This window comes from Zootermopsis nevadensis, unplaced genomic scaffold (assembly GCF_977971745.1).
Source record: "Zootermopsis nevadensis isolate Lab colony 2312 unplaced genomic scaffold, Znev_1.0 Znev_ptg000028l, whole genome shotgun sequence".
Classification (NCBI taxonomy): domain Eukaryota; kingdom Metazoa; phylum Arthropoda; class Insecta; order Blattodea; family Termopsidae; genus Zootermopsis; species Zootermopsis nevadensis.
The window spans coordinates 11,001,653-11,028,009 of NW_028259160.1; the positions used below are offsets into that span (position 1 = coordinate 11,001,653).

General features: G+C 35.1%; 3 protein-coding genes across 6 annotated transcripts in view; 1 reads left to right on the top strand and 2 right to left on the bottom strand.

Annotated features, from left to right (window-relative positions):
- Positions 1-2,473: 2,473 nt before the first annotated feature.
- Zcchc7 (Zinc finger CCHC-type containing 7) lies at positions 2,474-8,152 on the bottom strand. Its single transcript, XM_022074290.2, has 5 exons — positions 8,092-8,152; positions 6,787-7,582; positions 5,575-5,783; positions 4,799-4,942; positions 2,474-3,524 (listed from the first exon to the last, which is right to left on the bottom strand). The coding sequence occupies exons 1-5, from the start codon at positions 8,095-8,097 to the stop codon at positions 3,255-3,257; spliced, it is 1,425 nt and encodes a 474-aa protein (XP_021929982.1). The 5' UTR covers positions 8,098-8,152; the 3' UTR covers positions 2,474-3,254.
- Positions 8,153-9,095: 943 nt separating this feature from the next.
- LOC110834787 (uncharacterized) lies at positions 9,096-24,706 on the top strand. Of its 3 annotated transcripts, none has more exons than XM_022074291.2 (3): positions 9,096-9,824; positions 13,796-13,941; positions 24,052-24,706. In XM_022074291.2, exons 1-3 carry the CDS (start codon positions 9,740-9,742, stop codon positions 24,193-24,195), a joined length of 375 nt encoding a protein of 124 aa, XP_021929983.1. In that variant the 5' UTR covers positions 9,096-9,739; the 3' UTR covers positions 24,196-24,706. The 3 variants fall into 3 exon arrangements, with proteins under 3 accessions (XP_021929983.1, XP_087213154.1, XP_021929984.1); XM_087357028.1 differs by lacking the exon at positions 24,052-24,706 and adding an exon at positions 20,115-20,410 and having other exon boundaries at positions 9,118-9,824; XM_022074292.2 differs by lacking the exon at positions 24,052-24,706 and adding an exon at positions 21,240-21,830 and having other exon boundaries at positions 9,127-9,824.
- The window catches only part of LOC110834784 (xaa-Pro aminopeptidase 1), a 28,578-nt gene continuing 13,284 nt past the window's right edge, over positions 11,064-26,357 (bottom strand). Inside the window, exons 2-13 of one of the 2 annotated variants that reach the window (XM_022074285.2) lie at positions 24,702-24,889; positions 23,545-23,839; positions 23,210-23,332; positions 22,227-22,488; positions 21,663-21,783; positions 20,968-21,114; positions 20,496-20,712; positions 20,143-20,376; positions 18,560-18,625; positions 16,998-17,074; positions 15,444-15,539; positions 11,064-14,506 (exon numbers count right to left, since the gene is read on the bottom strand). In XM_022074285.2, coding sequence (XP_021929977.2) covers positions 14,294-14,506; positions 15,444-15,539; positions 16,998-17,074; positions 18,560-18,625; positions 20,143-20,376; positions 20,496-20,712; positions 20,968-21,114; positions 21,663-21,783; positions 22,227-22,488; positions 23,210-23,332; positions 23,545-23,839; positions 24,702-24,889 — 2,039 coding nt within the window. In that variant the 3' untranslated portion in view covers positions 11,064-14,293. Of the gene's footprint in view, positions 14,507-15,443; positions 15,540-16,997; positions 17,075-18,559; positions 18,626-20,142; positions 20,377-20,495; positions 20,713-20,967; positions 21,115-21,662; positions 21,784-22,226; positions 22,489-23,209; positions 23,333-23,544; positions 23,863-24,701; positions 24,890-26,357 lie in introns of those variants that run through there. The other variant, XM_022074286.2, reaches the window with a different exon arrangement.

Here is a 26,357-nt window from a genome sequence, read left to right on the forward strand (position 1 = left end):
AAGCAAACAAAATTTCAATGGTTGCAGAACCCAAACAAAACAAATGCGGATAATCTATGTAACGTGAGACGTGAGGCTAGTAGAACCTTTAGGACTAAGAAAAGGGAATACCTGAAGGGCAAAATTGCTGAACTTGAGACAAATAATAAGGAAAAAAACATCAGAGACCTGTACAGAGGCATTAATAACTTTAAGAAAGGATATCAACCCCAGACTAATTTGGTAAAGGATGATAGTGGCAATTTGCTTGCAGATCCAATAAAAATTGTGAATAGGTGGAAAAATTTCTTTAGCGAGCTCTTAAATGTTCATAATACTGGTGATATTAGACAGATTAAAATGCATACAGCTGAACTGTTGGTGCCAGAACCTAGCTTAGATGAAGTGGAACTAGCCATTGGGAAGTTGAAAAGTTATAAATCTCCAGGAATTGATCAGATTCCGGCCGAATTAATTAAAGCAGGTGGCAAAGGGTTGCATATGAGGATCCATAAGCTTATTCAGTTAATTTGGGATAAGGAAGAGATGCCACATCAATGGAAGGAATCCATAATTATTCCTATTTATAAGAAGGGGGACAAGACTGAGTGTGGTAATTACCGAGGAATATCGCTGCTATCAACCTCATACAAAATTCTATCCAACATTCTTTTGGCAAGATTAACCCCATATGCGAATGAAACTATTGGGGATCATCAGTGTGGGTTCAGACGAAACAGATCAACGATTGATCAGATCTTTTGCATTCGTCAGATACTAGAGAAAAAATGGGAGTTCGGTGGGACTGTACATCAGTTATTTATAGATTTCAAAAAAGCCTATGACTCTGTGAAGAGAGAAGTGCTATATAATATTCTTATTGAATTTGGTATACCAAAGAAGCTAGTGGGTCTAATAAAAATGTGCTTAAATGAAACCTGCAGCAAAATTCGAGTAGGTAAATATGTATCTGAGACATTCCTCATCAAGAACGGTCTAAAACAAGGAGATGCTTTGTCTCCCTTGCTCTTTAACTTTGCGCTAGAATACGCCATCAGGAAGGTCCAAGGTAGGCAGGAGGGTTTGCAATTGAACGGGACACATCAGCTATTGGCATATGCTGATGATGTTAATTTATTGGGGGACGATATAAATACAATAAAGAGGAACGCAGAAGTTTTACTAGAGGCTGGTAGACAAGTGGGGCTGGAAGTAAATTCAGAAAAAACTAAGTACATGTTAGTATCTCGTCATCAGAAGACAGGCGGGCAAAATTATCTTAGGGTAGCTAATAAATCCTTTGAAAGGGTTACAAAGTTCAAATATTTGGGAACAACAATAACAAATCAAAATGATACTTGTGAGGAAGTTAGGAGGAGACTAAATTCCGGAAATGCTTGCTACTTCTCAGTCCAAAATATTTTGTCTTCCCGTCTGATTTCTAAGAACCTGAAAATTAAAGTATACAAAACAATAATCTTGCCTGTTGTTTTGTATGGGTGCGAAACATGGTCTCTCACTCAGAGGGAGGAACACAGATTGCAGGTGTTTGAGAATCGGGTGTTGAGGAGGATATTTGGGCCTAAGAGGGAAGACGATGGGGCGTGGAGAAAACTGCACAATGACGAGCTTAAAAATCTGTACTGCTCCCCCAGTATTGTGAGGGTGATTAAGTCGAGAAGAGTGAGATGGGCGGGACATGTAGCGCGCATGGATGGGACAAGAGGTGTGCACCGGGTACTGGTTGGGAAACCTGAAGGGAAGAGACCGCTGGGGAGACCTAGACGTAGATGGGAGGATAATCTCAGGCGGGATCTATCCGAGATAGGAGTTGAAGGAAACTGGATTTTGTTGGCCCAGGACAGGGTCCGGTGGAGGGCTTTGGTTAATTCGGTGATGAACCTTCGGGTTCGGTAAGCCATCTAGTTAGTTAGTTAGTTGTATTTTGCATTCAATAACTATGGAGGATATAAATATGAAACTTCATATCCTACTCTTCAATTATTGTCCTGTAAATGCCAAAATTACAATGCACATGAATTTGTAATTGTGACAATCTCTTTATATGTCCAAAGTGTCACAGCAGCAGGGAACTCCGTACATAAAATTGCCAGTGCTTAGTGTTAACAGATCGTCCATTACCGGAGTTTGTCAGCGAGTTATGATTAAGCCAGTCAAGCTATGTTAACAGCAATAATACAATACCTGATTTAGTTAAAAACCAAAAGGCCAGGTAAAGGGAAATTATGCATACATATGACAAAACCATTTCACACCTAAGAAGCCATCATCACCCAAACCAGCACAAATCCTGCAGCTGTCATAGCATGCCAACAGGTTAACCAGAATACAGCTTAGGGAAACTTAGGGACAGAATCAGTTACATTAAGAGAAAAATATCTGCAAGATCTCTTGAAACGTATCATGGAACATCACATTTCACAAAAAAGTTTGCAAATTAATTGGTTAACACAATGGGGAAAATTCATACTGATAAAACTTTAGTGCTGCTTATAATTCTTCTACTGTAAATGTTATTAAATACACTATTTCAGTACCATCTATATCACTGTTAACAGGTAGGCTTAACAATCAAACAGTAATAACTGAAATACACACCTATGCATTTTACACCAATTTAGGTACTACCAAAGAAATTTCTTCTAGCATCATATAATTCATATTTTACCAAGTAACAGCTGGGTCAAATTTGATCTGAATTTTTGATCACAGTGCGTCATTATATGGTCTTCCGTTTCATATTAGAGTAATCTCAAGGTACTCTCCCTGCATGTACAAAATTGTCCCCTCCCAAAAGAACAACATTTTTTGGGCTCATAGCCAATGGAGAAATCCAGAAGCAATAGAACTTCTAGGTCAAATTTTATATGCTACTGCATAATCTCCAACAGAAATATCACAATTTATGTTTGCTTTGAAATTTTGTCAAAACTGGTAATTGAAATCATACAACAACAATTCCAGACCACTGACAAACTCCAGACACATAATCACTAGATGTTAAAGACAAAGTGAACAAAATTCAGTTATCAGGACAATTTTTGTCATGACTGACCCCTGAAGTTAGATATAAAGCAAAATTTAAGGCATCACAGTAAACACAAAATGCACTGTGTGTGTGTAACATAATGTACAATTAACAATTTATAACAATATTTATATTTTACAGGTATACAGCTCATACAACAATATACATACATATATTGTAGAAAACTGTTGTGAAGTACAAATTAATTATTAGACAGAATTCTTTGCTAAATTGGGTTATACCATGGTTGGATATATAAATTAAAAGAAGACATTTTTGCAGAATGATTGTTATGCTTTCTCCTCTTGGCAGGCATTCTGTTATGTTCCCGAGCACTTCTACGTTTTAATGAGTTATGCGATGGTGCATAAGAATGATCTACAGATCTACATTCATGAGACAGGTGGCCTCTTCTGGCACAGTTGGAACAAAACTGCTCTTCTTGTGGCTTGTAAAGTATTCTTGGACAGACAGCACCCAAGTCTTTGCTGGTAGTCTGAATCAGAAAAAGTATAACAAATTGAACAATAATGAACCTCTCTTACCACTTTTACAGGCGAGTCAAAAGTATGTTTACAAACTTTGTGTGTGTGTTCCTGGATCAAAAATATGGGAAAATGTTCCTATGAACACATGGTCACAAATACTTCTTTTTCAAAATAATAGTCAAAAATAAGTTTCAATGTATGCTTTTATTGCCAAGTATAAGGACAGGGATGTTTCTTTATAACAGATGCTCAAAGGTTGCTCCTTCATTCTCCACGCATGCCCGAGCACGACGTACACAAGACTGATGGATTCGTTCATACACACCAGGGTTTCCTTGAATCATGTGGCATGTCGTTGTTTATGGGTGTTGCAAAACCGATGGACTTCATGTGACCCCACATATAAAAGTCCAATACAGTCAGGTCTGGTGACCTCAGTGGCCATGCTACTGGGCCACCGCGTCCAACCTGTTGCTGAGGGTACTGTTCACTGAGATGATCTCTGATGCGACGGGAGAAGTGTGCTGGGGCTCCATCGTGCATAAACCACATTTGTCTTCTTGTATTCAGCAGTACATCTTCAAGGAGATGTGGAAAGTGTCTTCTTAAGAATTGCTGATATGAAGGTCCTCTTAGATGTGATGGAAGCATGTGTGGACCAATAAGCACGTCACCAAAAATTCTTGCCCAAACGTTAATTGAAAATCTTTGCTGGAAGCTGGATTCATGTTGACATAAGTCATTCATTGAAACTTATTTTCAGCTATTATTTCGAAAATGAAACATTTGCAACCCCATGTTCATAGGAACATTTTTTCTTATTTTTGATCCTGGAACACGCACACAAAGTTTGTAAGCAAATTTCTGACTCTTCCTGTATATTCTAACACTGTCTTATTTTCAACCACTACATGTTTCAGTCAGCTTTGATGGTTAAATTGAGCTGTGGCCCTTTATGTGTGACATGATTAAAATATATAAAATAAAGATAAGTAGTAAAATAGTAAGTCAAGTCAGTCGCATCTTGCATGCTAAATATTGTCTATAATGATTATGATTAAACAATAAAACAGTGAATACTACAAACACACCTTTCATTAATACCAATAAGGATGTTTGTAGGATGTAGTTCACACATCTGGTTAGTAACAGTGGTGTCTTAAATCTTATATCTTTGGTTGGTTTCAATGAAATAATCCATAAATGTATGCACAATGCAAATTATGCAGCATTTGGTATATTCAATTTATAAATAGATGAAAAGCAAATGTTTTTTCCTTACTGTTGCATGATACCTCCGCCACAATTCTGGACACTCGGAAGGGGGATGATCGACTTTATTACACACACTGCATGGCTGATACAATTTCTTTGGTGATAAACACTCTGGACAGCCATTTCTGTACACCTTAGCAGGCTTGCCACACTAAAATTAAATAACACAATCTTCAGAAAACACCAATGATCATGAATAAACTGTATGCTCTACTTCTTACATTCATTCTTCAGTAATCCACCATTACGAATGCCTTGCCTAAGTACTTAACAACAAAATCTTCAATTCTAATAATTAAAATAATCTGATCTACACTCAGCAGGATTTGAGATTTTCATGGTGGTAAGTCCAAAGATGGCTGCCTTCTGGGTTGTAGTGCCTGCCTCATTATCAGCGCAATGAGCACTCACTCACTTATGGCCCTGATAATAGAGGCAGCAATAACCTCTGAAACACTGGAAAACATCTACCAGACTATAAACAGTGCTACAATAAAGAAAACGTCCATCTTCCAGTCCACATTTGTATATACAATGGTAATTTCAGTAAGATTTATGCATAGAAAAATTCTGGAGCCCAGATTTCTAAATTTTATTTTACAGGAACAGGGGATTTAGATACCTGTACTACAGTGCTGCTGGCCAGATTTTAATGGCAATAGTATGCGACTGCAACAAATTGAGTTGTGTTCTTTTATTCATAAGCCTGTGTCAACAAGCACACTTTATAAGGACCATAATATTAATAATTACTATAATATATAAATTAAAAGATTTTCTTACATTGAGGCAGATTGTTGTGGGACATCTATGTTTAGAATGACCTGTCTTCCCACAAAAAAGGCACACTATAGGTTTTTGACGATCAGGGCAATCCTGAGGAGTGTGTCCCCAAATGTTACAGTTATTGCACTTCTTGCGGTGATCTGGACCTGTTCTTCTGGGTGTGGAAACAATGTCACTACGCAAAACCTGCCAATTGGCAGGATTGTCTGAAAAAACAATATATGTAAATAAATAACTTCAACATATGAAATTTGAGGTATTCACTGCAATGAGATTTCAAACTGCAATCTTCTGAGTACTGATACTGCATAATCTTGTAGTTCCACACTGAAGATAGTGTGACACTTAAAAGCCTTTATTTCTGGTACATCTTCATCTTATTTCAAACTACCAGAATTCCTTCATTTTTCCAAATTGCACTCTTGTTCATAGGACATTCTGTACTGAAGACACAAGTTTAATGTACCATGAAATTTGGCAGACTCTTCCTGAAAAATTCTGTATATAGTGTCACACTTTACTTTCATACACGATCTCTTTTACTACAAAACAAAGCAATACACACTTCAACAACAAATTTATTTCCAACTTATTTTAGTCTAAGGAAATACTTTTCCCACAAGAATGAACATTAATATGTGCAAGCACACCCAGAAACAAATTTAAAATGGGGTTAGAGTATATTAAATGATCAACCATTTATTTTTTATAAACTACAGTGAGGAATTTCCACTTAAGTCTCACTGGTAGATACTAAACTAATACTGCAACAGAACTACTCAGAAAAACATCTGGTTTTCAAATATCAGCCACTGAGGAGTTCACTGTCACATTTGACCGAGTGTTTAATAATATAGAATAATGACGACAATATAATTACAAATTTCTTTGTTATTAAACATGAATAAATAGACACAAGGCAAATATTTCTTTTTCCCCTGACAAATCAACAAACTTGATCAACAATGGCTTCAGCCTCAATATGACCTTAACTTTTACTGTACAAGGGAATATAAATTTTTGTACTATGGGGCTGCCAGTCAGAGTTTAGCTCCATGGTTAACAGTTTAGCAATATGCTAACATGACACAGGTACACCATGCTTTAACTACACTCACATATATGGTTACATGGTAAGATGCTTAGCCACAGGACAGTTTTCAACCTACAGGTACTGAATGTTTCCAATAAAATACTTAAGACTCTTACCTGACATATATTTCTGCAACTGACGAACATCAAACTTTTCACCTCCCCAAGAATCATTGTAGAAATGGGACATATCTTTAGACCAAGACTTTGGACATATAAACTTAGAAGTTAAAGATGAAGTCTGAAACACTGAATTTAAACTTCTTTCAAGATATCCTCCATTCTCTGCTACTTTCTTCTGTTTCTTTTTCTTTCTTCTCTTCTTCTCTGAATTTTCTCTTGTACCATTCAGCACTACTGTGGCAACACTTCCTACACTTTCTGTGTCACTGTCAGTAACAGCAGGCCATACCGCACTTATATTAATTTTGTCACTAGTATAGAGCACAACAATGTCATCCTCCACTGACACTTTCTTCGGTCTTTTTTCATCTGGCATATTATTCAGTGCCTCCTCATCTGAACTAAGGGACACAACAGGTGGTGGATCACGTACTGGGGGCTCTACTTCCACCACAGACTCAGTGTCACTATCACTGCTATCTAAAACTATTACAGATTCCTCAACAGAATTTTGTTTTTCCTTATTCAAACATAAGTTATACTTTGAAAATTTGCCTTCTAATTGTTCATGTCTGTTATCTCTCAACTTGTTTCTTACCTCACAATTCCATTTCTTATTTCTGTCTCCATCATTTAATATGTCCTTATTATTGGAATTTTGAGATTTTGAACATTTACTTTTATCATATGTGTAATTATTAAAATGACTATTATCAGTGGAACTGTTGATATAAGTGGATGCACTTCTGAGCACAGAAGTATGCTTTTCAACAGCTATTGGAACACTATCCTGAAAGAAAGAATTAGATACTGTAACTGCATTTTTACCCTTTTTGCTTTCCACATTTGATGCACTTGAAAAACCAGTTTCCTTCTCAGTTATATTTCTGCATCTGTATTCTGCATAAGTCTTCTGTAAATTTTGTTCCTTAGCCGCAGTTGATTGCTTACAGCTTGACCTAGCTTCCTTATAAGCATGTAATAAACTAGAATAATTATTTTGAATTTTTTGTTCTTCTCCTGGCCTTATTACTCTTTTATTTTTTGAACCACTGCTTAATGTAGCTGTTCTTCCATTATATGGTGGTTCATCAGAAGTGTCAGGAAGGCTCTTAACCATATCCCAACGAGAAACTTTACTCCTTTTACTTTGGTAAAATGAGCTAACAACTTCAGATGAACCACTTTGATCTACAGACATTCTCTCAGATGATGATGAGCCTGGCAAGCGATAATTTTCTTCTAATTGATTCTCCCCAGAATAATGTAACAAGCTATATAAATATGTCTCATAATCACTGTCATCGGTGCTACTTCCTGACTCCATGTGAGAATGAAAATCCTCTTCTGTGAGCAAACTCTGAAATAATACATAAGTAATATAGAACATGTGATATGTGAGTAATCAAGTCAATGTGAGATTTCAGGTTTTCACAGCAGCAAGTATCAAGATGGTTATCTTCTGGGTTGTTGCACTGTGTAGTCTGGTAGAAGTTTGACATTTAGTCTACAATTATGTCTGAGGTTGGTTCAAGGAACAAAAAGGTGACTACACACACATATGACGAAGTTATCAAGGTTCATAAGGGTAATAAAAAATATGATACCAAGTCTTTTAGAGTAAGCATGACATACAGATTCAGATCACAGAATAATACAAAACCTGGTAGTAATGTGAAGATGAGGTTGAACCAACACTAGCATCACTTGCTGTAGTATCCAGAAAGAATATTTTCTAGTTTTTATGAAGGATTTAAAAAGAAAATTATATAAATATACTGTGAACACTAGAATTTTACGGCTATTTATTACTCTACGTCCTATTCCAAATTAATGTTCCCCACAAACTTCCCTAAGCTTGTGAAACCACCCATTACGAATACTTGCACAGCTCCACATTTTGAGATAATTATGAAGGAGAAATTACTGACAACATGCACCATTCTAAATACCCTTACAAACAACGTAAATATTACTAAAAGATATTTTCACTACCAAGAACTGCAAATTGCAAAAAGTAACCCATCTCGTTCTGCTTCTAAATTATACACGTGGTTTTTCCTTTATTTCATTGGTGAGCCATAACTGAATAAAATTCACAACATAACATCAGTAACACATGTAAAACTCTCTCAACATATTATTGAAAGTGGGCTATCGAAGAAACAAACTTACTCATGAGTTTGTGAAATGGAAATCACAGCACACACCAAAACACAATTTAACCCTTCATTTCAAAGTTTAACTGACGACTCATCACCACAACATGGCACAACATACTTTTCTTTGGAAAATGGAGTGTTACACAGATTACGTTGAAGCAGACACGAACAGATGACTGACTAAAGCATAGTTCTCACTGCCATCTATTGCGTGCTTGGCAATAGCATTTAGATGTTTTGTGGATGTGCTTTCTCTCTCGAAATGTGGTGTTCTATCGACGGAGAAAGATTTATTAAGGGAATATCGCAATGACGAGCTGAAAAGTATGGTGAAGACTGACCAACCAATCTAAATATTTACTCAAAATGCCCAATTCTCATCCGACATTTGTTGTTTGGTCGGTGAGGACATTATTACACGCTACCATCTTTTTCCCCTGCAGGACTGCGTTTAAATTATTATCTATGTTAATCATAGCATTTTAGTTACTGATTAAAACAGACCATCTAGTAATGACTTATTAGTACACGACATAACCCTTACATTACAAATAAAAGGCAAAGAAAATTAATGTTTTCTGGGATTGTGCGCCGTGTAGCGCGGTGGAAATTGATCGACGTTTCAGAGGTTCTTACTGCCTACATGATCAGGGCGATCCATAAGAGTCGATAACTTTCTACGAGACTACACGGCGCATTAAATCAGAAGATAGTCATATTCGACCAAAATCGTTTATCTCAACTTACTTGTTTCAAGCAATGTATAGGCATAATTTCATATTTAAATGCAGTTCAGGGACCTTTGCATTAGCACAGGCAGCATTGGCTATTCATATCTTTATCGATGGCTGCGAAAACATATCATGGACAGTAAGATAAACTATTTAATTAACTTACAGAGTTTAATTGGTATTCACTTGAAAAATGATAATTGTCTATTTCTCCACACAAATTTTTGAAAAGAAAAAACTTTAACTCAGTATGTCACTAGAACTCTCATTGGACATAAAAGTAGCTTCTAATAATGTCTCAACTCATGGTGGCCCAAAATTACCCCACTTTATTGTTCATCATATTTATGAATGATCTGTATTCTTGGAATTGACATGTAACATTCTTCCATAAAACAAACTGATATATGACCATGTGTGGAGGTTCTGTATGTTGCTTGCTAGTGGTAAATTATTAGATTATAGCTTTGAAATAAATGCAACTTTATTACATCCAAAAATGTTACACATTACAAAAGTTTTGAGGTGAATTTAATTAGTACCACCTATTAAATGTATATTGCAAGTCCAATAGAGAGCATCACATAAACACACATTGGAATTGTGACATTTAGTTTGCCTTCTCATATTTCAAAGAAAAACATATTTTATATTATTTGTGAGTAAGTTATCTGATTACTTCTTACACACATTTTAATAGCTATAAATTTACGAGACTGCAGTTAAACAAGGAATTTGCAGAGTATTCACTTGTAGAGTTGTGAATATTTGTTTTGCTTTGATACTGGCATTAAACGTGTTACACTTGGAATATTATTTATGAGAATGTAGAACACAGCTTTAGAATTTTATTAAAAAGTTATATGGAGTATAAATTCTAATGGGACTGCCATTTTGTTTGGTACATGAGATGGAATATGCCTGGAATTTTTTATTTTATGTCGTAAGTGTATCTTTATTGCTACACATTTTTGCCACCATATTGAAATCTATTTTAAACTTTTAGGCAGCACTTATAATCGGTAATTATTGTTTTAGAATTCTGAATCTTGGAAAGGGTTGGAATAAAATACATTTTCTTTGTGTGGATAATTATTGTTATTAATATTGGAATTTTTGTATGCATTATTCCTGACTATGGTAAAATTTTATTTCATTTAATGAATACCATTTAAAAGTAGGAAATTAAATTGCTTGTGACAATGATATTCAAAAGCCAAAACCTATTTGCTAATAAGTGAGTCAACAAAATATGAAGCTGTAAAGAGCATTAAACATTTTATGTTTACATACATATATAACATGAATAAAAGTAACAATATTGGCAGTCAACAGAGGACTTGGTTTGGAATGTAGTGTTCTTGAGAGAGGCTGGGAGTTCATTAAAATTAGTGTATTAACTATGAAGATTAATATTCCAAAGACAATAATCATTCCATTTCTTACTAGCATATAATTACTGGAAAAACTTAGTTTGAATATTATTTAAGGTCTTCATAGTGACTGGCCTGTTCCTCTTTGTTGTCTCATAGATACTGACTGATGTTTCAGAGGTGCTTACTGCCCTGATAATGGAGGCAGTAAGCACTTCTGAAATGTCAGTATCTACCAGGCCATACAGTGTAACATCTTAGAAGATAGCCATATTTGTATTGTCATACTGTTTCATCTTTACTGCACGATGATTTTGTGTGTAATTTCTTAGGGCAAATGAATGACCTTATACTTGTGAACTAAAATAGTTTTATTTACATGTATAAACATAAAAATTTGGTTTACTGCTTATCTATCAATTATATTTCTTACCTAAATAGTGGGTTAATGCCTTCACTAAATTAGGGTGGTTTTAAAATGCACGTGTCTGAATATTTTCTGCTATTCATATTTTATTTTCACAATATGTAATTTTTAAGGTTCTTGCAAGTAATACACTTTTAATTAACATATTTGTAACCTATATATCTCTGCTTTTATATATACCAATATTTAGACAGATTTTAGGAATATGTACAGAGTGATCACTTTTTGTAGTATGCAGGACAAGTGACATAACACCAGTAATGGGCACTATAAGTAACAACTGTTGATGTGTCGGTAAAACACTGACTCAGTCCAAGAAAACATTTTGTACACCTGAGTTCCATTCCACAGAACCTGTGATCATTGTTAAAATGGTATTTTTTGGAGTAAATTTGATAAAAATCTTCCATATGCAAATTTCACACAATTTCTTAGGTTGGGTCACCATTTTACTGCCATATGCTATTATGGATATCATTGTAGTCATGCCACTTCTCCGTACTACAAAAATGTTTTTGAAGTTCTCCTTCCAGTGGTTTAAATTTAATTTTTGTATGCCATTCGGTTTTTGTTAAATAAACATTTAAACTGCTCAGACCATTTGTGTTCATCCTCTACATGCACACACAATATACAAACACTCATACAATGACGTTATGGCATTATGATTCTTGGCATACTTCTCATTGAAGTCTTTACTTTATCCTTTACCTCCAGTGAGGTCAATGGGATGCAGATTCAGAGTCCCCAGTGTTATTGACTCTCCACTTTACAGCTGACATAACAACCAATTTTGATCGTCATGAAAAATTCTGTCAAGTTTGAAAACACAAACACATGTCATAATTGCCAATTTTATGACACAGTTCTGAATATCTTTTTTATTGTTTTGTTTGTCAGTCCTGTTTCATAGGTTTAGTTAATGGTGTGGATGATTCTAAATTAAAATGTTAGACTCCTTGGGTGGGCAATTATCTTACTCCAAGGGCCTCTTCCTACATGGAAGGATGTGGCCATAGTTCATTGTAGCATAATTTGAACCCATAAGCTGTGTCTTGTCAAATATTGTATAATAAAAGTTCATGTCTAATTCTACATCACCTATGTAATATAAAACTACTGTACTGTACTGTTTGTCTTGCATTGTGTTGAAGACCATTTATTATAAGGATATTTTTTGCTGTGCATGCCAGCTGATATTGTTAGTTGCAAGGAAATTCTGCCAATGTGGCATCACAATATGTATTTCTGTACAGAATATGTATTTATATTCAACACTATAAATATATGTAGGGAAACAATATACTCTTTTGAAAATAGAAAGGTGCACTGGCAGTTTTTGCAAGAAATTATATAAACAATAATAGATATTATCAAAGAATTATAACTAATTAGCTAACTACATGGAGTTGAGTTCTCCTTGAGAGGCAAATAGTCACTCAGTTAGTTAAAAACTTCTTACCTTTCATGAAACACAAAAGTTCATTGCCATGTTCAGAAGAACCCAAACTGATACCTATCTTTAGTCACATGACTCCATGTCCACTTTCTTATACCCTGGTCCTTTAAAATCCATTTTAATATTATTCTTTGTCTCCCAAATGGTCTCTTTTAATAATTCCCAGTTAAAATTTGATATATATTTTGATTTTGCCCATGAGTTCTGTAGGTCCCACACATCACCATAATAATTGGTGAAGAGTACAAACTTGATCTCTCATTAATAAATTGTTTTTGCCTTCCTATTATATCCTCTCCCTTAGGTCAAAGCATTTTCTTCATAACCCTTTTCTCAAAACCCTAAATCTAATTTATGTTTTTAGATATGAGTCAGAGATAAAAAATTGATGGCAAGCATTCCTCACATTTAATCTTCTCTTAATTTCTTCTTGAATGTTTTGATTTGTTCCTGTCATTCTCAGATATTTGGAGACGTTATAGAAAGCAAAAAAATATTTGGAATAAATAAATACATTTATTTTCACAAAGACAAAGGATGAAGAATTGATTGACTTGTGTTAATAATTATAAGATATTACCCATTAAAGGGTTAAATTCAAATTTCATATTTAATTTCTTGGAAAACTGCATGAACACTCTGTGATCATCACATATAGAGAAAAAGCATGTGCTCTTGACACAGCTTAATTCATTTGAGAGTCTAGAGAGCTACAGTTACATCAGCCTGCTTTATTCGATAATTTACCAACCTTACCTTCGTATGACTAGAAAATGATCAGTTGTTAAGAGAGCTAAATAAGGTCACTTCTGGAATCGTGCTCTGATATGATTCATTTTGATTTATTTCAGACTTGAACAAATGTTACTTTTCACAAAACAATTTTCCAGAATCTTCACTTACAACATTCTGTCCTCTCTTCCCACCAATCATGATATGTGAATTACAAGCATTTTTGGTCATGGAATCTTGCATCTGCCAATACATCCCCTATAAGGTAAGTTCAAGACAATTTACCACTAAATATTGTACACAAGTTGCCTTTCAATAAAGACGAAGGATTTAAAAGCTGAAGAGTCAGGGAAGATGGACATTTATTAGTGAAGGTAAATTCACTATCTCCAAAATACACTTCTGGCAAGATTTTAATAACCTCGGATATTTCTCTCACTCTCTGTTCATCCCCCAAATAGCTGCAGTACACAAAGATGAGGCCACCAGTGCTATCATACAGAAATAATATCTTCCGTAATTTTATGAAAGCAAACTTTACATTATATGCATGAAGTCTACTTTAGAATTTACATCTATAATGGGACAAAAATACAGACATTCAGGTATGGAGACTACTAAAGACCTCTACTGAAAAGTACTACAATCTGAATTGCTGTCAGCAGTAAGGCAGTTACTCTGATACATCCACTGGCACTGCTGGGTTCATGTTCTGGAATGTATCCTGTCTTGTCCATCATCCAATAGAAACCTTTCATACGATGCTGCCGCTTGAGTTCTGCTCCTACTAAAGTTCGTACTTTTGCATTGTAGTCATTCAACCATTGTCGCTGTCAGAAACAACAGATCATCAATTTTATATTTTCCTTATTGAAACATGAGAATAAAGCATCACTTGTAACAAACAAAAAATGAGTTCAATAAAACAACGCCTGTGCAAAAGATCACAGTTGAATGATAGCACTACTGTTTGTAATTGGCATCTCCCAAGTTAAAAATTTTAAATACTGACCTGGATGCCAGCTATCCTGACTATGGATTTTTATAGTTTTCTTCAGCCTCTCCAGGCAAGTATCAGTATAGTATGTTTAAATAGGCTGTGACTACTTCCCTTTACATACCTTCAAATATATCATCCACAAATCATGGATCATTCAACACTGCATAACTTTTGCAATTGAAAAATCAGTTAACCTAGGAGATGGTGGGAGTTGCTTATACATTTGTAATTATGAAGGGCACTTTACAAGAACTATGTACTAGTCCAATGTATTCATATTGTCAAATCTTATCGGGAAATCAAATACTGATTCTCGTGTTACTCTGAAATATTAGTGCCTTTATGATCACACAACTAGTAGAACAGTTTCAGACAGACAAAAATATAAACATGATTTTAACTCTTTCCATGCTGTATATTTTGTTAAAGAAACCGTGTTCTATTTAGTACATTTTCGTGGCAGTTTGTAATTTTATAATTAAAAAGCCACAAATAGTTGACTGTTGACAAATGGTATGAGAATTTTACAGTGAAAGCTTTAAGTCTTACGCAGCAAGAAAATTGTGTTTAATTTGTTGTGTCAAACATCAAACTTAAGACCCACATTTCTAATTAAGCTATCTCATGTGTAACAGAAAAGTTAATCCCCACATGACTTCTAACTCACTAAATGAGTCTGTACTGAAAAGCAACATTTTATAATTTGTGGAAAACTACATGCAACTTGAAAAACAAATTACTTTATTCTTGCCTAATATATAACTCACATGTTGTGGATTCAACATCTTAACATTTATTAGTTTCGGTTCATATGGAACGTATGTTACAGGTAGGAAACTGAAGTACTGCCCATCAAAGTGGTGCTGTAAAAAAAAAAAAAAGGAATAAAAATACCAAATATTAATATTAAATGCAAAATTCAACATTGTTCAAAATACATTCAAGGTTTCAAATAAATTACAAAATATTTCAGTTTATTAAATGATACAAAATTAGTGTTATAGAAAGAAGAATTTTTTGGCATTTTTTATAAATGTATGGCTAAGTCAGTCAAGAATGGAATGAATCTTTGGTGCTCATTAAGTACATCTGCAGGAAATGCAAGAGACAAAATTAATTTAATTCATTATTTGTTTATATTTTTCTGTTGATCCCACATCCATTAAGAAATGTACACTGAAAGCAAAGTAACAATTAAATATGGGAAATCATGTACCATATCTAGAACTAGTTAAATCTTCAAATTCTGTTTCTCTAAGATCCATCTGAATATTATTGCCCCATCTATGCCTTGGTGTACATGGTCATCATTTCCTTTTATGTTTTCACCCTAAAATTTTGTATGCATTTCACATCTTCCCCATGTATGTTACATGTCCCATCCATGTTATCTATCATTTCATTTCACACTGCTCTTTGCTGCCAAGTACTTAGCACTCCTTCATATTCCTGAGGTTCCACATTAAAATCTCAGACCAGAGACTGGCTGGGCCACCCAGATTGGGCCATGACTGCTTCTTTCCATACATTTTTTAGTTCATTATTCATCCTATTGTTTGACACTGTTTAGTCTGTGCTACTGACAGCATCATTAAATAAAACAGATATACACAAGCCATATTTGGTTTCACTTAATCTCTGAAAGGTACTGCTGGAAGATCTTTAGAACGTATGTACAGAAGGAAAAACCAACAGATAGAATAAGAAATTAAATATTAGAAAGAATGTGAGGAAAGCAATTGAACAAATAATAGAAAGACATCTGGACATATTTTAAGAATGAATGAAAAGAGAATTCCAAGGAAGGATTTGAACAAGAAAGAAAAATATATAAGCCTAACTAGGGAAGAGACCAAAATGAAGACAGGAAGAACAGTTTATGAAGATATCGCACAGAATAAAGGAAGGCTATGGAAAAAACAGGATGAGGACTTGCAGGCAGACTGGGATAGTTGAAGAGGTTTGGATGTCAGACAACCCACTTAAAGTGAATAAAAGGCAGAAGGGCCTGCTTGCATAGGTGCTTCCCTCTGCTTCAAAATCCTTGCTTAAGAAGATTTTTGGATTTGTGGATTGAAGTGAAGCTGCTTCTAAATATTATTGTCAAATAAATTTGTCTTATTGACAAAGATCCGTGTTAAAACGGAGTATAATAGATGTGGAGGTAAAATTACAGACATCAGCATTAGACAGTCAATTTCACTTTCCTATTGGCTGGTGGGTCCAAGAAAATTTTTGACATGATAATTGAAATATATTATGATTTATTTGCTTTTGTGTATTTATTTAAAGCCTGAGTTCAGAGTAGTTTACTATTTCACCTTAGTTTGCTTCTTCACAACTTCTAAAACATTCTCAAGTCGAACACCAAAATGACCTTCATGATAGTAGCCAGGCTCTGAAAATAAGAATACAGACAAAGGCTTCAGTGACATTAAATATAAAGGCAATGATACTGCTATCCACATATCTAAGCACAGTACCTTGAAGAAACATAGCAATGTAGATAAAAACGTTTTGCATTCCCAGAACATGAGACTAGGAGGTGGACAATAACTACACGCAGCAGGAAAATCAGCCAAATTTTCTATTAGTTATGAGATGCACAGATCAGATCTGCTCCAGTAAAGGGACAGAATTGTCACCACTAGTTTTGGTAGGAATCAAACACTGCCCATCTATGCCCATAATTCTTATTTATTGAGCTTTATTGGCTCTAATATAATTTTTTTATATATTATGTATTTTGTTGTACAAAGACATTGTATTCACCTATTCATCCATCTTCTGTCAGTGCAATGTGACTTAATAACCAAGACACATTCAGACTACATTTTACACAGGGACATTTTAATTAAATATGCCAATAAATTCCAATTTTGATTAAAATTTAAAATAATAACCACTTTATAGGAAGATTTACATGAATCTTTAAGTACCAGTATCTTGATAAATATTCATGAAGCATTTTTTGAACAAAATTTATAGGAAATATTTAAATACATCTGTTATATGAAATATATGAATGTCGTTGATAAATAAACATAAAATATAACACGATTAAAAAATAATGTTATCCCCATTGGCATATTATCACAAGTTAAGGGATAACTTGTTTAGTTAACATTACTAACTTAATGTCCTAAATGTCACTAGATAATGGAAAATGCATGCTACTTATTGGCAACAGGTATAGTATTCTCTTATGCAAATTTTATATATTTTTAAAATTATATGTAACTGCTTGAATAATTATGAATACTGACATTCTTATAAGACATAAACAAATTATTATTCTGTGGGTTTAATTCTTTTCTGATCTCTGCATACTCATTATCTGCAGTTCTGTATATTATCATATCTAATGGGTTGTCAGTAGGTCCAGGTACCACAAAAGAAAATTTATATGATTATGTATTTATTTAAAATTCTGGTTCAAAGTTGTTGATACTGAAACTGTATGCATAGTTGTTAGTCTCGACCTAGCAGGGATGAATTAACTGGAGGATGGAGAAAATTACATAATAAGGAGCTTCATAATTTGTACTCTTCACCAAATATTATTAGGGCCAACAAATCAAGAATGAGGTGAGTGTAATGTATAGCAGGCATAGAACAATAAGAAATGCATACAAATTTGTAGATAGAAAACCTGAACAGAGGAGGCCAATTAGAATGCCTATGGGAGCAGATACAAAGGCTATGAGGATATGGACTAGATTCATTTTGCTTAGAATAGGATACAGCGGCAGACACTCATGAACATAGTGATGAAGCCGAGTTCTATATAAGCACGGGATTTTTAAAAAGTTGTGGATCTGTAAGCTTCTTAACAATAAATGTGCTTTGTATAGTTAATTAGTTTGGTTTACTGTGTACTCACCATCTGAGAAGAAATATCCTTCTTGGAAAGTCAAATTCCCTGTAGTATATGAAATAGTAATAGGTGCTATAAAGGGGCCAAAAATAAAACAAAATTAAATCACACTGACTGAGTTGGTTAGAGGATGAATGAAGAATATTCTGCTAGTAAGTATCCAGAAAACCAGTAAGTGATAGGAAAAGTATGTGCTGCTCGATGTATTAATACATCTGCTCAACTAATAGCAATTTTATTCAATTAACAACTTTATTTTAGAATATACTTTGCTGACAATAGAAATATGTTGGGCAAAATCATTTATAGCATTAAGAAACACACAGAAAACTCTACTATATGCTCGTAAGGAGCATAGTATAGAAGTAGGCACATAGGATACTAAGTATATGAACATCTCTGTTCCTCAGATTGCAATGAAAAATCATAAGAGAGATTAGCTAATAAATTGTGTGCAAATAGGGCAAATGTAAAATAGTAGTAACAAATGGAAATTACATTCATGAAGAAGTTAAGAGAAGTTCTCCATTATAGCATCTTGTTTATATATGTGTGTATAAAACAATATTAGGTATTATTATTATTATTATTATCATCATCATCATCATCATTCTGTCTACATAGGTTTCTTTATTTATTACATGATCTTCATGAATATAGTGGTAATTTTCAGGTTATTTTTATATGATCTGGCTTATAAACTACTTCATATAAATCATGCATATGTTGGTCTTATCAATGAGTAATACATCATTGGTGCATAATAATATCATACCATTTTTGTAAAAGATATATGTTTAGCATTAGAAAATTTAAAATTAAAAATAATCACTTTTTATATTAATTCCAATTATGTGTTTCCTGTTTACTTTTGAAACTGAAAATCTTTTAGCTAGTTATATGTGATTTTAGCAAAATACAACTTAAGAAATAAAAATAAACTGTTGTATTTGAGCTTTTAAAGAACAGAGTATTTCATCAACTACAATATTTCTGTTCTTGTTGCTTGACTCCTTGACTTTTATGTCTGTTGTAAATTATTTATTCATTATCATGATCTTATCTTTATAATATATTCTTATATATAAACAGCAGTATCTGAATTGCTGCTGTGTTTTTCTCGGATTTTCTTTCATTTATATGAGATTATGCTGTACGTTGGTGATGACTTATACTTTGTGTGGTGTTGTATACACTGCTCAGTCTACACAACAACCCAAAACAAGTCATCTAGTCTATTGTCCGCAAGGCACGAGAGTAGACCTGACATCTTTGAGGGAGGTGGGGTAGAATTCTGTGCTACTAGTGGACTGAAAAACACCCGCAGCTTATACAGGCCGTACATCATAAGCTAATGTACTGACACTGATAGCACAATATTCTTAGGTAAGGAATACATCACCAGCACATGCGCAGAACCCACGTTCCGCCTGCCACACAAGCAACGGCTGACAAGGCCACGTCTACTCTCGTGGGTCGCGGACAATACCTACAGTTTTAAGATAATATATAAAATATGGGTATTAGTATACAAACTTTTACAGTTATCAGTAGTTTTTAGGCCAAATCTCAGAAGAAGAGCTTCTCACCTTCATGAACACTGAGGAAAGCCCCAACACCATGACCAGTTCCATGGAGGTAATTTAACCCAACCTCCCACAGTGGGCCACGGGCCAGAACATCAATACTATTCATGGGGACATCAGAGGGAAAAACAAGTGATGCCAATTGGATGGAACCCATCAGTACACGTGTGTATGCTTCACGTTCAAAATCTGTCGGAGTTCCTAGATGAATTGTACGTGTTACGTCTGTTGTACCATCTGAAAAATGAAATAATTTTCTTTCATTCAGCTATATGAGGAAATATTTGGCAGCAACAATTTTTTATAAATACAAGAGAAAAGTTCAAAGGAATCATGGTACTGGTAATTATTCCTACCTAGATAATGTCCACCAGAATCCAACACCAACATACTGCTGCCATCAATTAGGAGCACATTACTACTATCAGATGGTAAGTAGTGAGGATATGCTCCATTTGGCCCAAAGCCTGCAATAGTAGAGAAACTGGGACCTTTTGAAAGATTTTGTTCTCGGCGAAATTGATCCAGCTCTTTTGCAACTTGCAGCTCATCCCATTGTTCACCTGCAGCTGTCTGAACAAGTCAACAATGATCAAAGTGATATGAGACAGAACAAAATGGGGGAGACAAAAAAGAGTTATATATGAAGAAATAACAGCTTAAAGTCTAATCTGATTATAATACTTAGAGGTGGGCTGTATTTTAATCCATAATCTCAGAGTCGGTTACCCCTGAAAACCAAAATTAATAACTGGCATTTGTGGAGTACAAGTTGAAGATTAATGTTCTATAGAAATATGAGGCAATGAATCAATGTGACAAACTCACCGATTCTTCAAAGTGGGCAAAGAAATCACAAAGAGCAACTGCGTCTCGGATGTGTGCCCGTCTCATGCCATCTATCTCGATGTGGTTCTTGCGTGCTTTCATGAATATGATGGGTGAAGACGTGACCAATTGTTTCCCTGGAGGAATCTGCACATAGGATCTGCACCATGGGTTAATACTGCTGAAAGATCTGGGCAAGGTCCCACACTATTCCTATGGGATTCTTCAGCATCAAATACATATCTACATTTATATTTTTTTCTTGATTACAGGTAACTCTGTATGATACTGACAGGGCCACATGTCATAAATCCTGAAGAGTTTACACCTTCAACATTTTTTTACTTCTAAAATTGTTGGAAGTATAGTTGTTACTTGCCTTTAAATTGTTACAGATATATTAGTATCTCTAAATATACATATTTATGTAAAGTAAATTCTGAATCACTAATAAATAAATAATATGTAATTTTGGCATCTTTGAGCCTTGGACTTACTTTCCATCTTGGGGTGATAGAAGTTCTAAATTTGCCTACTTTGTGTTGCTGTAGTGAAGACTAATGACAGGCAGCAGAGGTAGTCAGTAATTGAAGGATATTCCTTTACTTGACTTACATTATACTTAGTTCCTTTGTGAAATATATTGCCTTGGACTTGAATGTAACTCAGTTTCAATGTAAACAACTAAGTCTTACCGCTGAATAGATGGCTCGGCTGGCCCCAGGTGAATTATAACACTGTGAAGGAAGCAGAACTTTCTTCCACTTCTGTTGGTTAGTTTTTAAGTCACCAATCAATGCATCATAACTGTAAACCCTGCAAAGATTTAAATAAACATAAATCGTTAGAAAACCCTTATCATATATTATAGGAAGAAAAGGCTGTTTTGTTTTGTGTTTTACATTACAAGTAGTTGTCCAAAAAATGACTGCCATAAATTCATTCTTTCTTTCTCCCTTCCTTCATCCTTCCCTCCACTTTTAGTGTTGAAGCTCCGCCAGTGATTGAAGTTCCTTACTATAATTTAAGAAATGAGACCAACACATCTGGTTACATTAATCTAAACTTTGTGATTATTCACATGTTTTATATCAGAATGAGTAATGATCTCAATAGAAAAAATTTGAAAATTGTGTTTGTTCCTTATTTACAGTCCTATTCAATAAAATGTGCAAGTAAAATACTGTGTTATGTACTTCATTTACCTATAAGACTACAAATTAAATTTCAAAGTGTCCAATGAGACTCATTCAACTTACTGAGTGCAGTGTTCAGAATAGCAGTTCACTGATTTAAGGTGAGCCTTTACTTGTAAGCCGAGTTTGCTCTCATTCACATACAAGTTCACAGAGTCAGGTGTCACAGTGACATACGCATGCACCATGGGGTTGAAGGGAACATCGTATCCTCGTATATTGAGTAGCCATGCTACCTCATCCAAAGCCGTAACTACTATTGCATCAGCTCCTTCCGCATCAAGCTTTGCTCGCAAGTCTTTGACCTTGTCCTCCCATTTCCTGCCTGAATATCAAGAATCAAATTGTAACTGAAGTTATGACACACCAAATAAGACAGATACAATTAAATATATCCCCTGATATACGCATTTTGAAACAAGAACTCTACTTCTTTTTCAATTGTACAAATCAGAGTTGATACTGAATTGCATATTTGTGACTACGTGAAATGACTGACGATTTTGTAATTCAATGTTTCTAATGGGAAGAATTTATTAATGTAGACATGTGGTGGCCTCTAGTAGGACACAATCTTCATATTTATTTTGGTAAGATTTGAGGTTTTCACAACGGTGAGTATGAAGATTTCTATCTTCTGGGTTCTTGCGCTGATGACGGAGGCAGTGTGACCTCTGAAATGTTGGTAAACATCGACCAGACTACACGGCGCAACAACACACAAGACAGAAATCTTCATATTTATTTTTGTTTATGGTTCACTATTTAAGCCACTACAAAAGTAACCACAAAAAGTCGTCATTGTTCATTTTTGGTTTATTTTATACCTAAGTGTTTATATGACCCTGGCACAGAAGAAATGTAACTGCCATGATTTAGTTCAGTTTAATCTCACATGTAGTTGCTTTATATTTGACTTCAACAGTAGACACATTATGTCACTCTCAGTCAAAGATATACAATTATGGCTGCTCTATATTCTTCTCCCCGTAAGCTAAAATGAACATTGTAATGACACGTAATCAAATATTTTCACATTTATTCACCTGAAAATCTTTCAGCCAGTACATAAGCTTCGTACTCTGGATACGGTGGTCTTCCAGTAGTAGAATTCCAAATTCTGTCAACAGGGTTTTCAAATACTTCTACAAGGCTGATGCTAGAATCTCCTGTAAATATTATAAAATTAGAATTATAAATATTGAATAATAGAAGCTGTCAGCATTCTCACTTATTTAACATGTAGGATGTATTCACATTGCAACTCCTGCTTAAGAATTGTAGACGAATCATTTATATTCTGTAATTAACTTCTTCTACAACAACAAAAAATACAGGAAATTTCTTGACTCAATCATTTTCACCTTTGGTTGTCTCTTACCAATCTTTGAAGCCCATTTATTCCATATACTATTAGGTACAAGTTTTGGATCTGCTCCAATCTTTGAATTCTCTGGCAGTATGTCTAAGAGCCAATCCATGAGATGAGGCACTCCAGGTTGACCAATACGCATCAGCAACCAGTCGCACGATAGCTGTATATCAGCTTGCAGGAAGTAACGCCCATCTGTCCACAGTGCTGCACCCCATTCTCTTGTAACTACAGCGATTCCATCACTGCCCGAGAAGCCCGAAATGTATGTGTACCGGCGATCTCGATGTGCTGGAAACTCGCTCTATCCCAAAACAACAGAGATGACTGAAGAAGTATTAGTCAGCACTGCTATATATGTTTTCTCCTTTATTTGATATTAAATTCAAGTACTGGGGTCCGCAGTGGTCGCGCGGTCTGAGGCGTGGGCCTTGTGCCGCTTGGTCGCTGGAACCGTGGGTTCGAATACCACTCAAGCCATGGATGTTTTTCTGTGTTGTTCTGTCCTGTGTACAGGTAGATGCCTTGCGACGGGCCGATCCCTCATCCAAGGAGTCCTACCGAATGTCTACAGATCGAGCCAACGCAAAGTTGGGACCCGCAGTGCTCAGACACTTGAAGAACGGGTCGATCCCAGTATCCAGTAAATTCAAGTACTGAATATTTAAAATAGTCTTATTTATAAGAATTTGTTTCCTTGAGACTTATGGAAAAGATAATATTTTATACATCATTCAGAAAGTCTATAGAGTGAACATAAACATATTCTGAGAAGTTAACAATACAAATTCTATTTGTCACTCCCTGGATAAGTTCTCGTAATTGTGGTCACTGCAGTGTCTGTTCCTTAGAATGAAACAACAGGCAGTAAAAATATCAGGAAAATAGTAAAGGAGGTGTATAGTGATATAAATTGCAGTCATTTATTGCCATTAAGACAGTGATTAATGATATACTGTAATAAACAAGGTTTTGAATTTATTATGCCCTTTGCTATAACTGTCGCCTCATTGCGAAGTACGATATCCACACACTACGTGTCTCAGCCTCTTTGTGTTTTAAGATTTGCAAACTTACAGTGAAGAGGACTGACAGATTTTGAATATGAAGCAGTTCACTGAGAAAACATACTTTTATTGATAGAACTAGTTGGTCCATTATCTTACCTGATGCCCATCATCCCTGGTGATAATGAAGGCATCCAAAGCCATTGCTTTAAGACGTGTCCTTAATTCCTTTAATTGCCTTGACGTGTCAACGCGACCTGGAGGTGGAGCTTTGGAAGGTGAGCAGCTGTTTCTCTGTCCTATCCCAAATGACATGCTGAAGCCTGCATATATCAGCATAACGAATACTGCAAATTAACAATACGCAGTGATTAGAACAACACTCCCCACTCCTCCTGATTTGAAGAGACTTCTAAGCACAGCCCGGAAATCCGGGGCAACACCCTAGTGGCTGTAGACACGTCTAGCAAATCCAGCCAGAGTCGATCAAAATAGTTCCTTCAGCTTCTGAAGCAGCAGATGTGCAAACATAGCACTATACAGTTTATGCAAAGACTTCCTTCTTGTACACATGCTATCTTCGCGGTGTGAAGTCCTCCATAAAAGGCTGATAGTTGTTCAGCTGGTCAAGATATTCCCATTTGAAACACAGGGACCCACCAATGATTTTAATCCGAGTCAACTGAATCGAATCCACACTCTCATACTTATTTAAGGTCCATTTTAATATTATCCTACGCTACCATAAAAGGAATAGTAGAAAATCGAATACTTTCAGGAAAATTATTCGAGAGCTACGAATCATGAGTAAATTAACAATGTTGAATGTTATTTCACGTAAGATAGCGTCGAATGACACGTCATAATAACCAAAAGCTAAAGGTGGAAAACTGAGTAAAATAACGAAAACCTGAGGTAAGCTTGGCTTTTAGGTGAAATTGTAACCAAGTAAATTCAGTCTTCTAAGCAGGAGTGAAAACCACTAAACTCAAATAATCTAAGTAAGCTGCATTTGTTTGCTAACATTCGTCATACAAAAGCCCTGTGTGCTTTGCTTTATTTTCTGAGGCCCGTAGTTTATTGAGCTGTTCAGGAGTCTTGGCATTCTTGGCAAGAAACTTAATGGATAGACCGAGTTGTAATTCAAAAAATGGAGGCATAAGACCAGGCAGTCATGCCCCATCATCTGTCACTTATAGGACACATTAAATTCATTCATTGTGCATACACATATTAATCTTCGTGCGTCATCCTCGAAACTAATCGTTTGATTCAGATGTAATTTAGGATTGGGATTCTACCATAAAAGTTCTTGGGGAATTTTAATTTTGATTCGTATCACCTAACACCACTAATAAAACTTTTTCTAATCTTTATCTACGTCCTTGATGATTGATACAGATTCAGTTTCCGAAAAGATGGAAATTAACTTCTTACTGAATTGGCTAATCGCCCGAGAAGACCTATCTAACTTCAATGAACAAGATTCGTCTTGAGAAGGGCCATTATCATTCAGCTGGTCAACAAATTACTGAATGATAGCAAGGACAATTGTAAAATGTTTAAATGACGCCAAGTTTTTGGAACCTTTAACGTTGTCTCTCAAATATTGCGCAAAGCAAAACCGACATTTGTAGTAGCGCTCCGTGTACAGTTTTTTTTTGGTCAGTGGGAAGGACAGTTAAAAATACGTGTGTATATACATATATAAATTACTTAATACAAATTTTGGTTGCTTTATAGGTTATATTTAGCTGGTAGTAACATCAGCAATTTTTTTGTAGAACTGGTGAGATCGGGGTTGAATTATGCGCG

Excerpts from the sequence above, each read along its gene's own strand:
- Zcchc7 (XM_022074290.2), bottom strand. Across the intron at positions 5,784-6,786 it reads GTTGCAGAAATATATGTCAG|ACAATCCTGCCAATTGGCAG; the intron begins GTAAGAGTCTTA and ends TTGTTTTTTCAG. Across the intron at positions 3,525-4,798 it reads GGCGGAGGTATCATGCAACA|ACTACCAGCAAAGACTTGGG; the intron begins GTAAGGAAAAAA and ends TTTCTGATTCAG.
- LOC110834787 (XM_022074291.2), top strand. The coding sequence starts at position 9,740 with ATGCAGTTCAGGGACCTTTGCATTAGCACAGGCAGCATTGGCTATTCA. Across the intron at positions 9,825-13,795 it reads GCGAAAACATATCATGGACA|ACTTGAACAAATGTTACTTT; the intron begins GTAAGATAAACT and ends GATTTATTTCAG. Across the intron at positions 13,942-24,051 it reads GCCAATACATCCCCTATAAG|GTAGATGCCTTGCGACGGGC; the intron begins GTAAGTTCAAGA and ends TCCTGTGTACAG.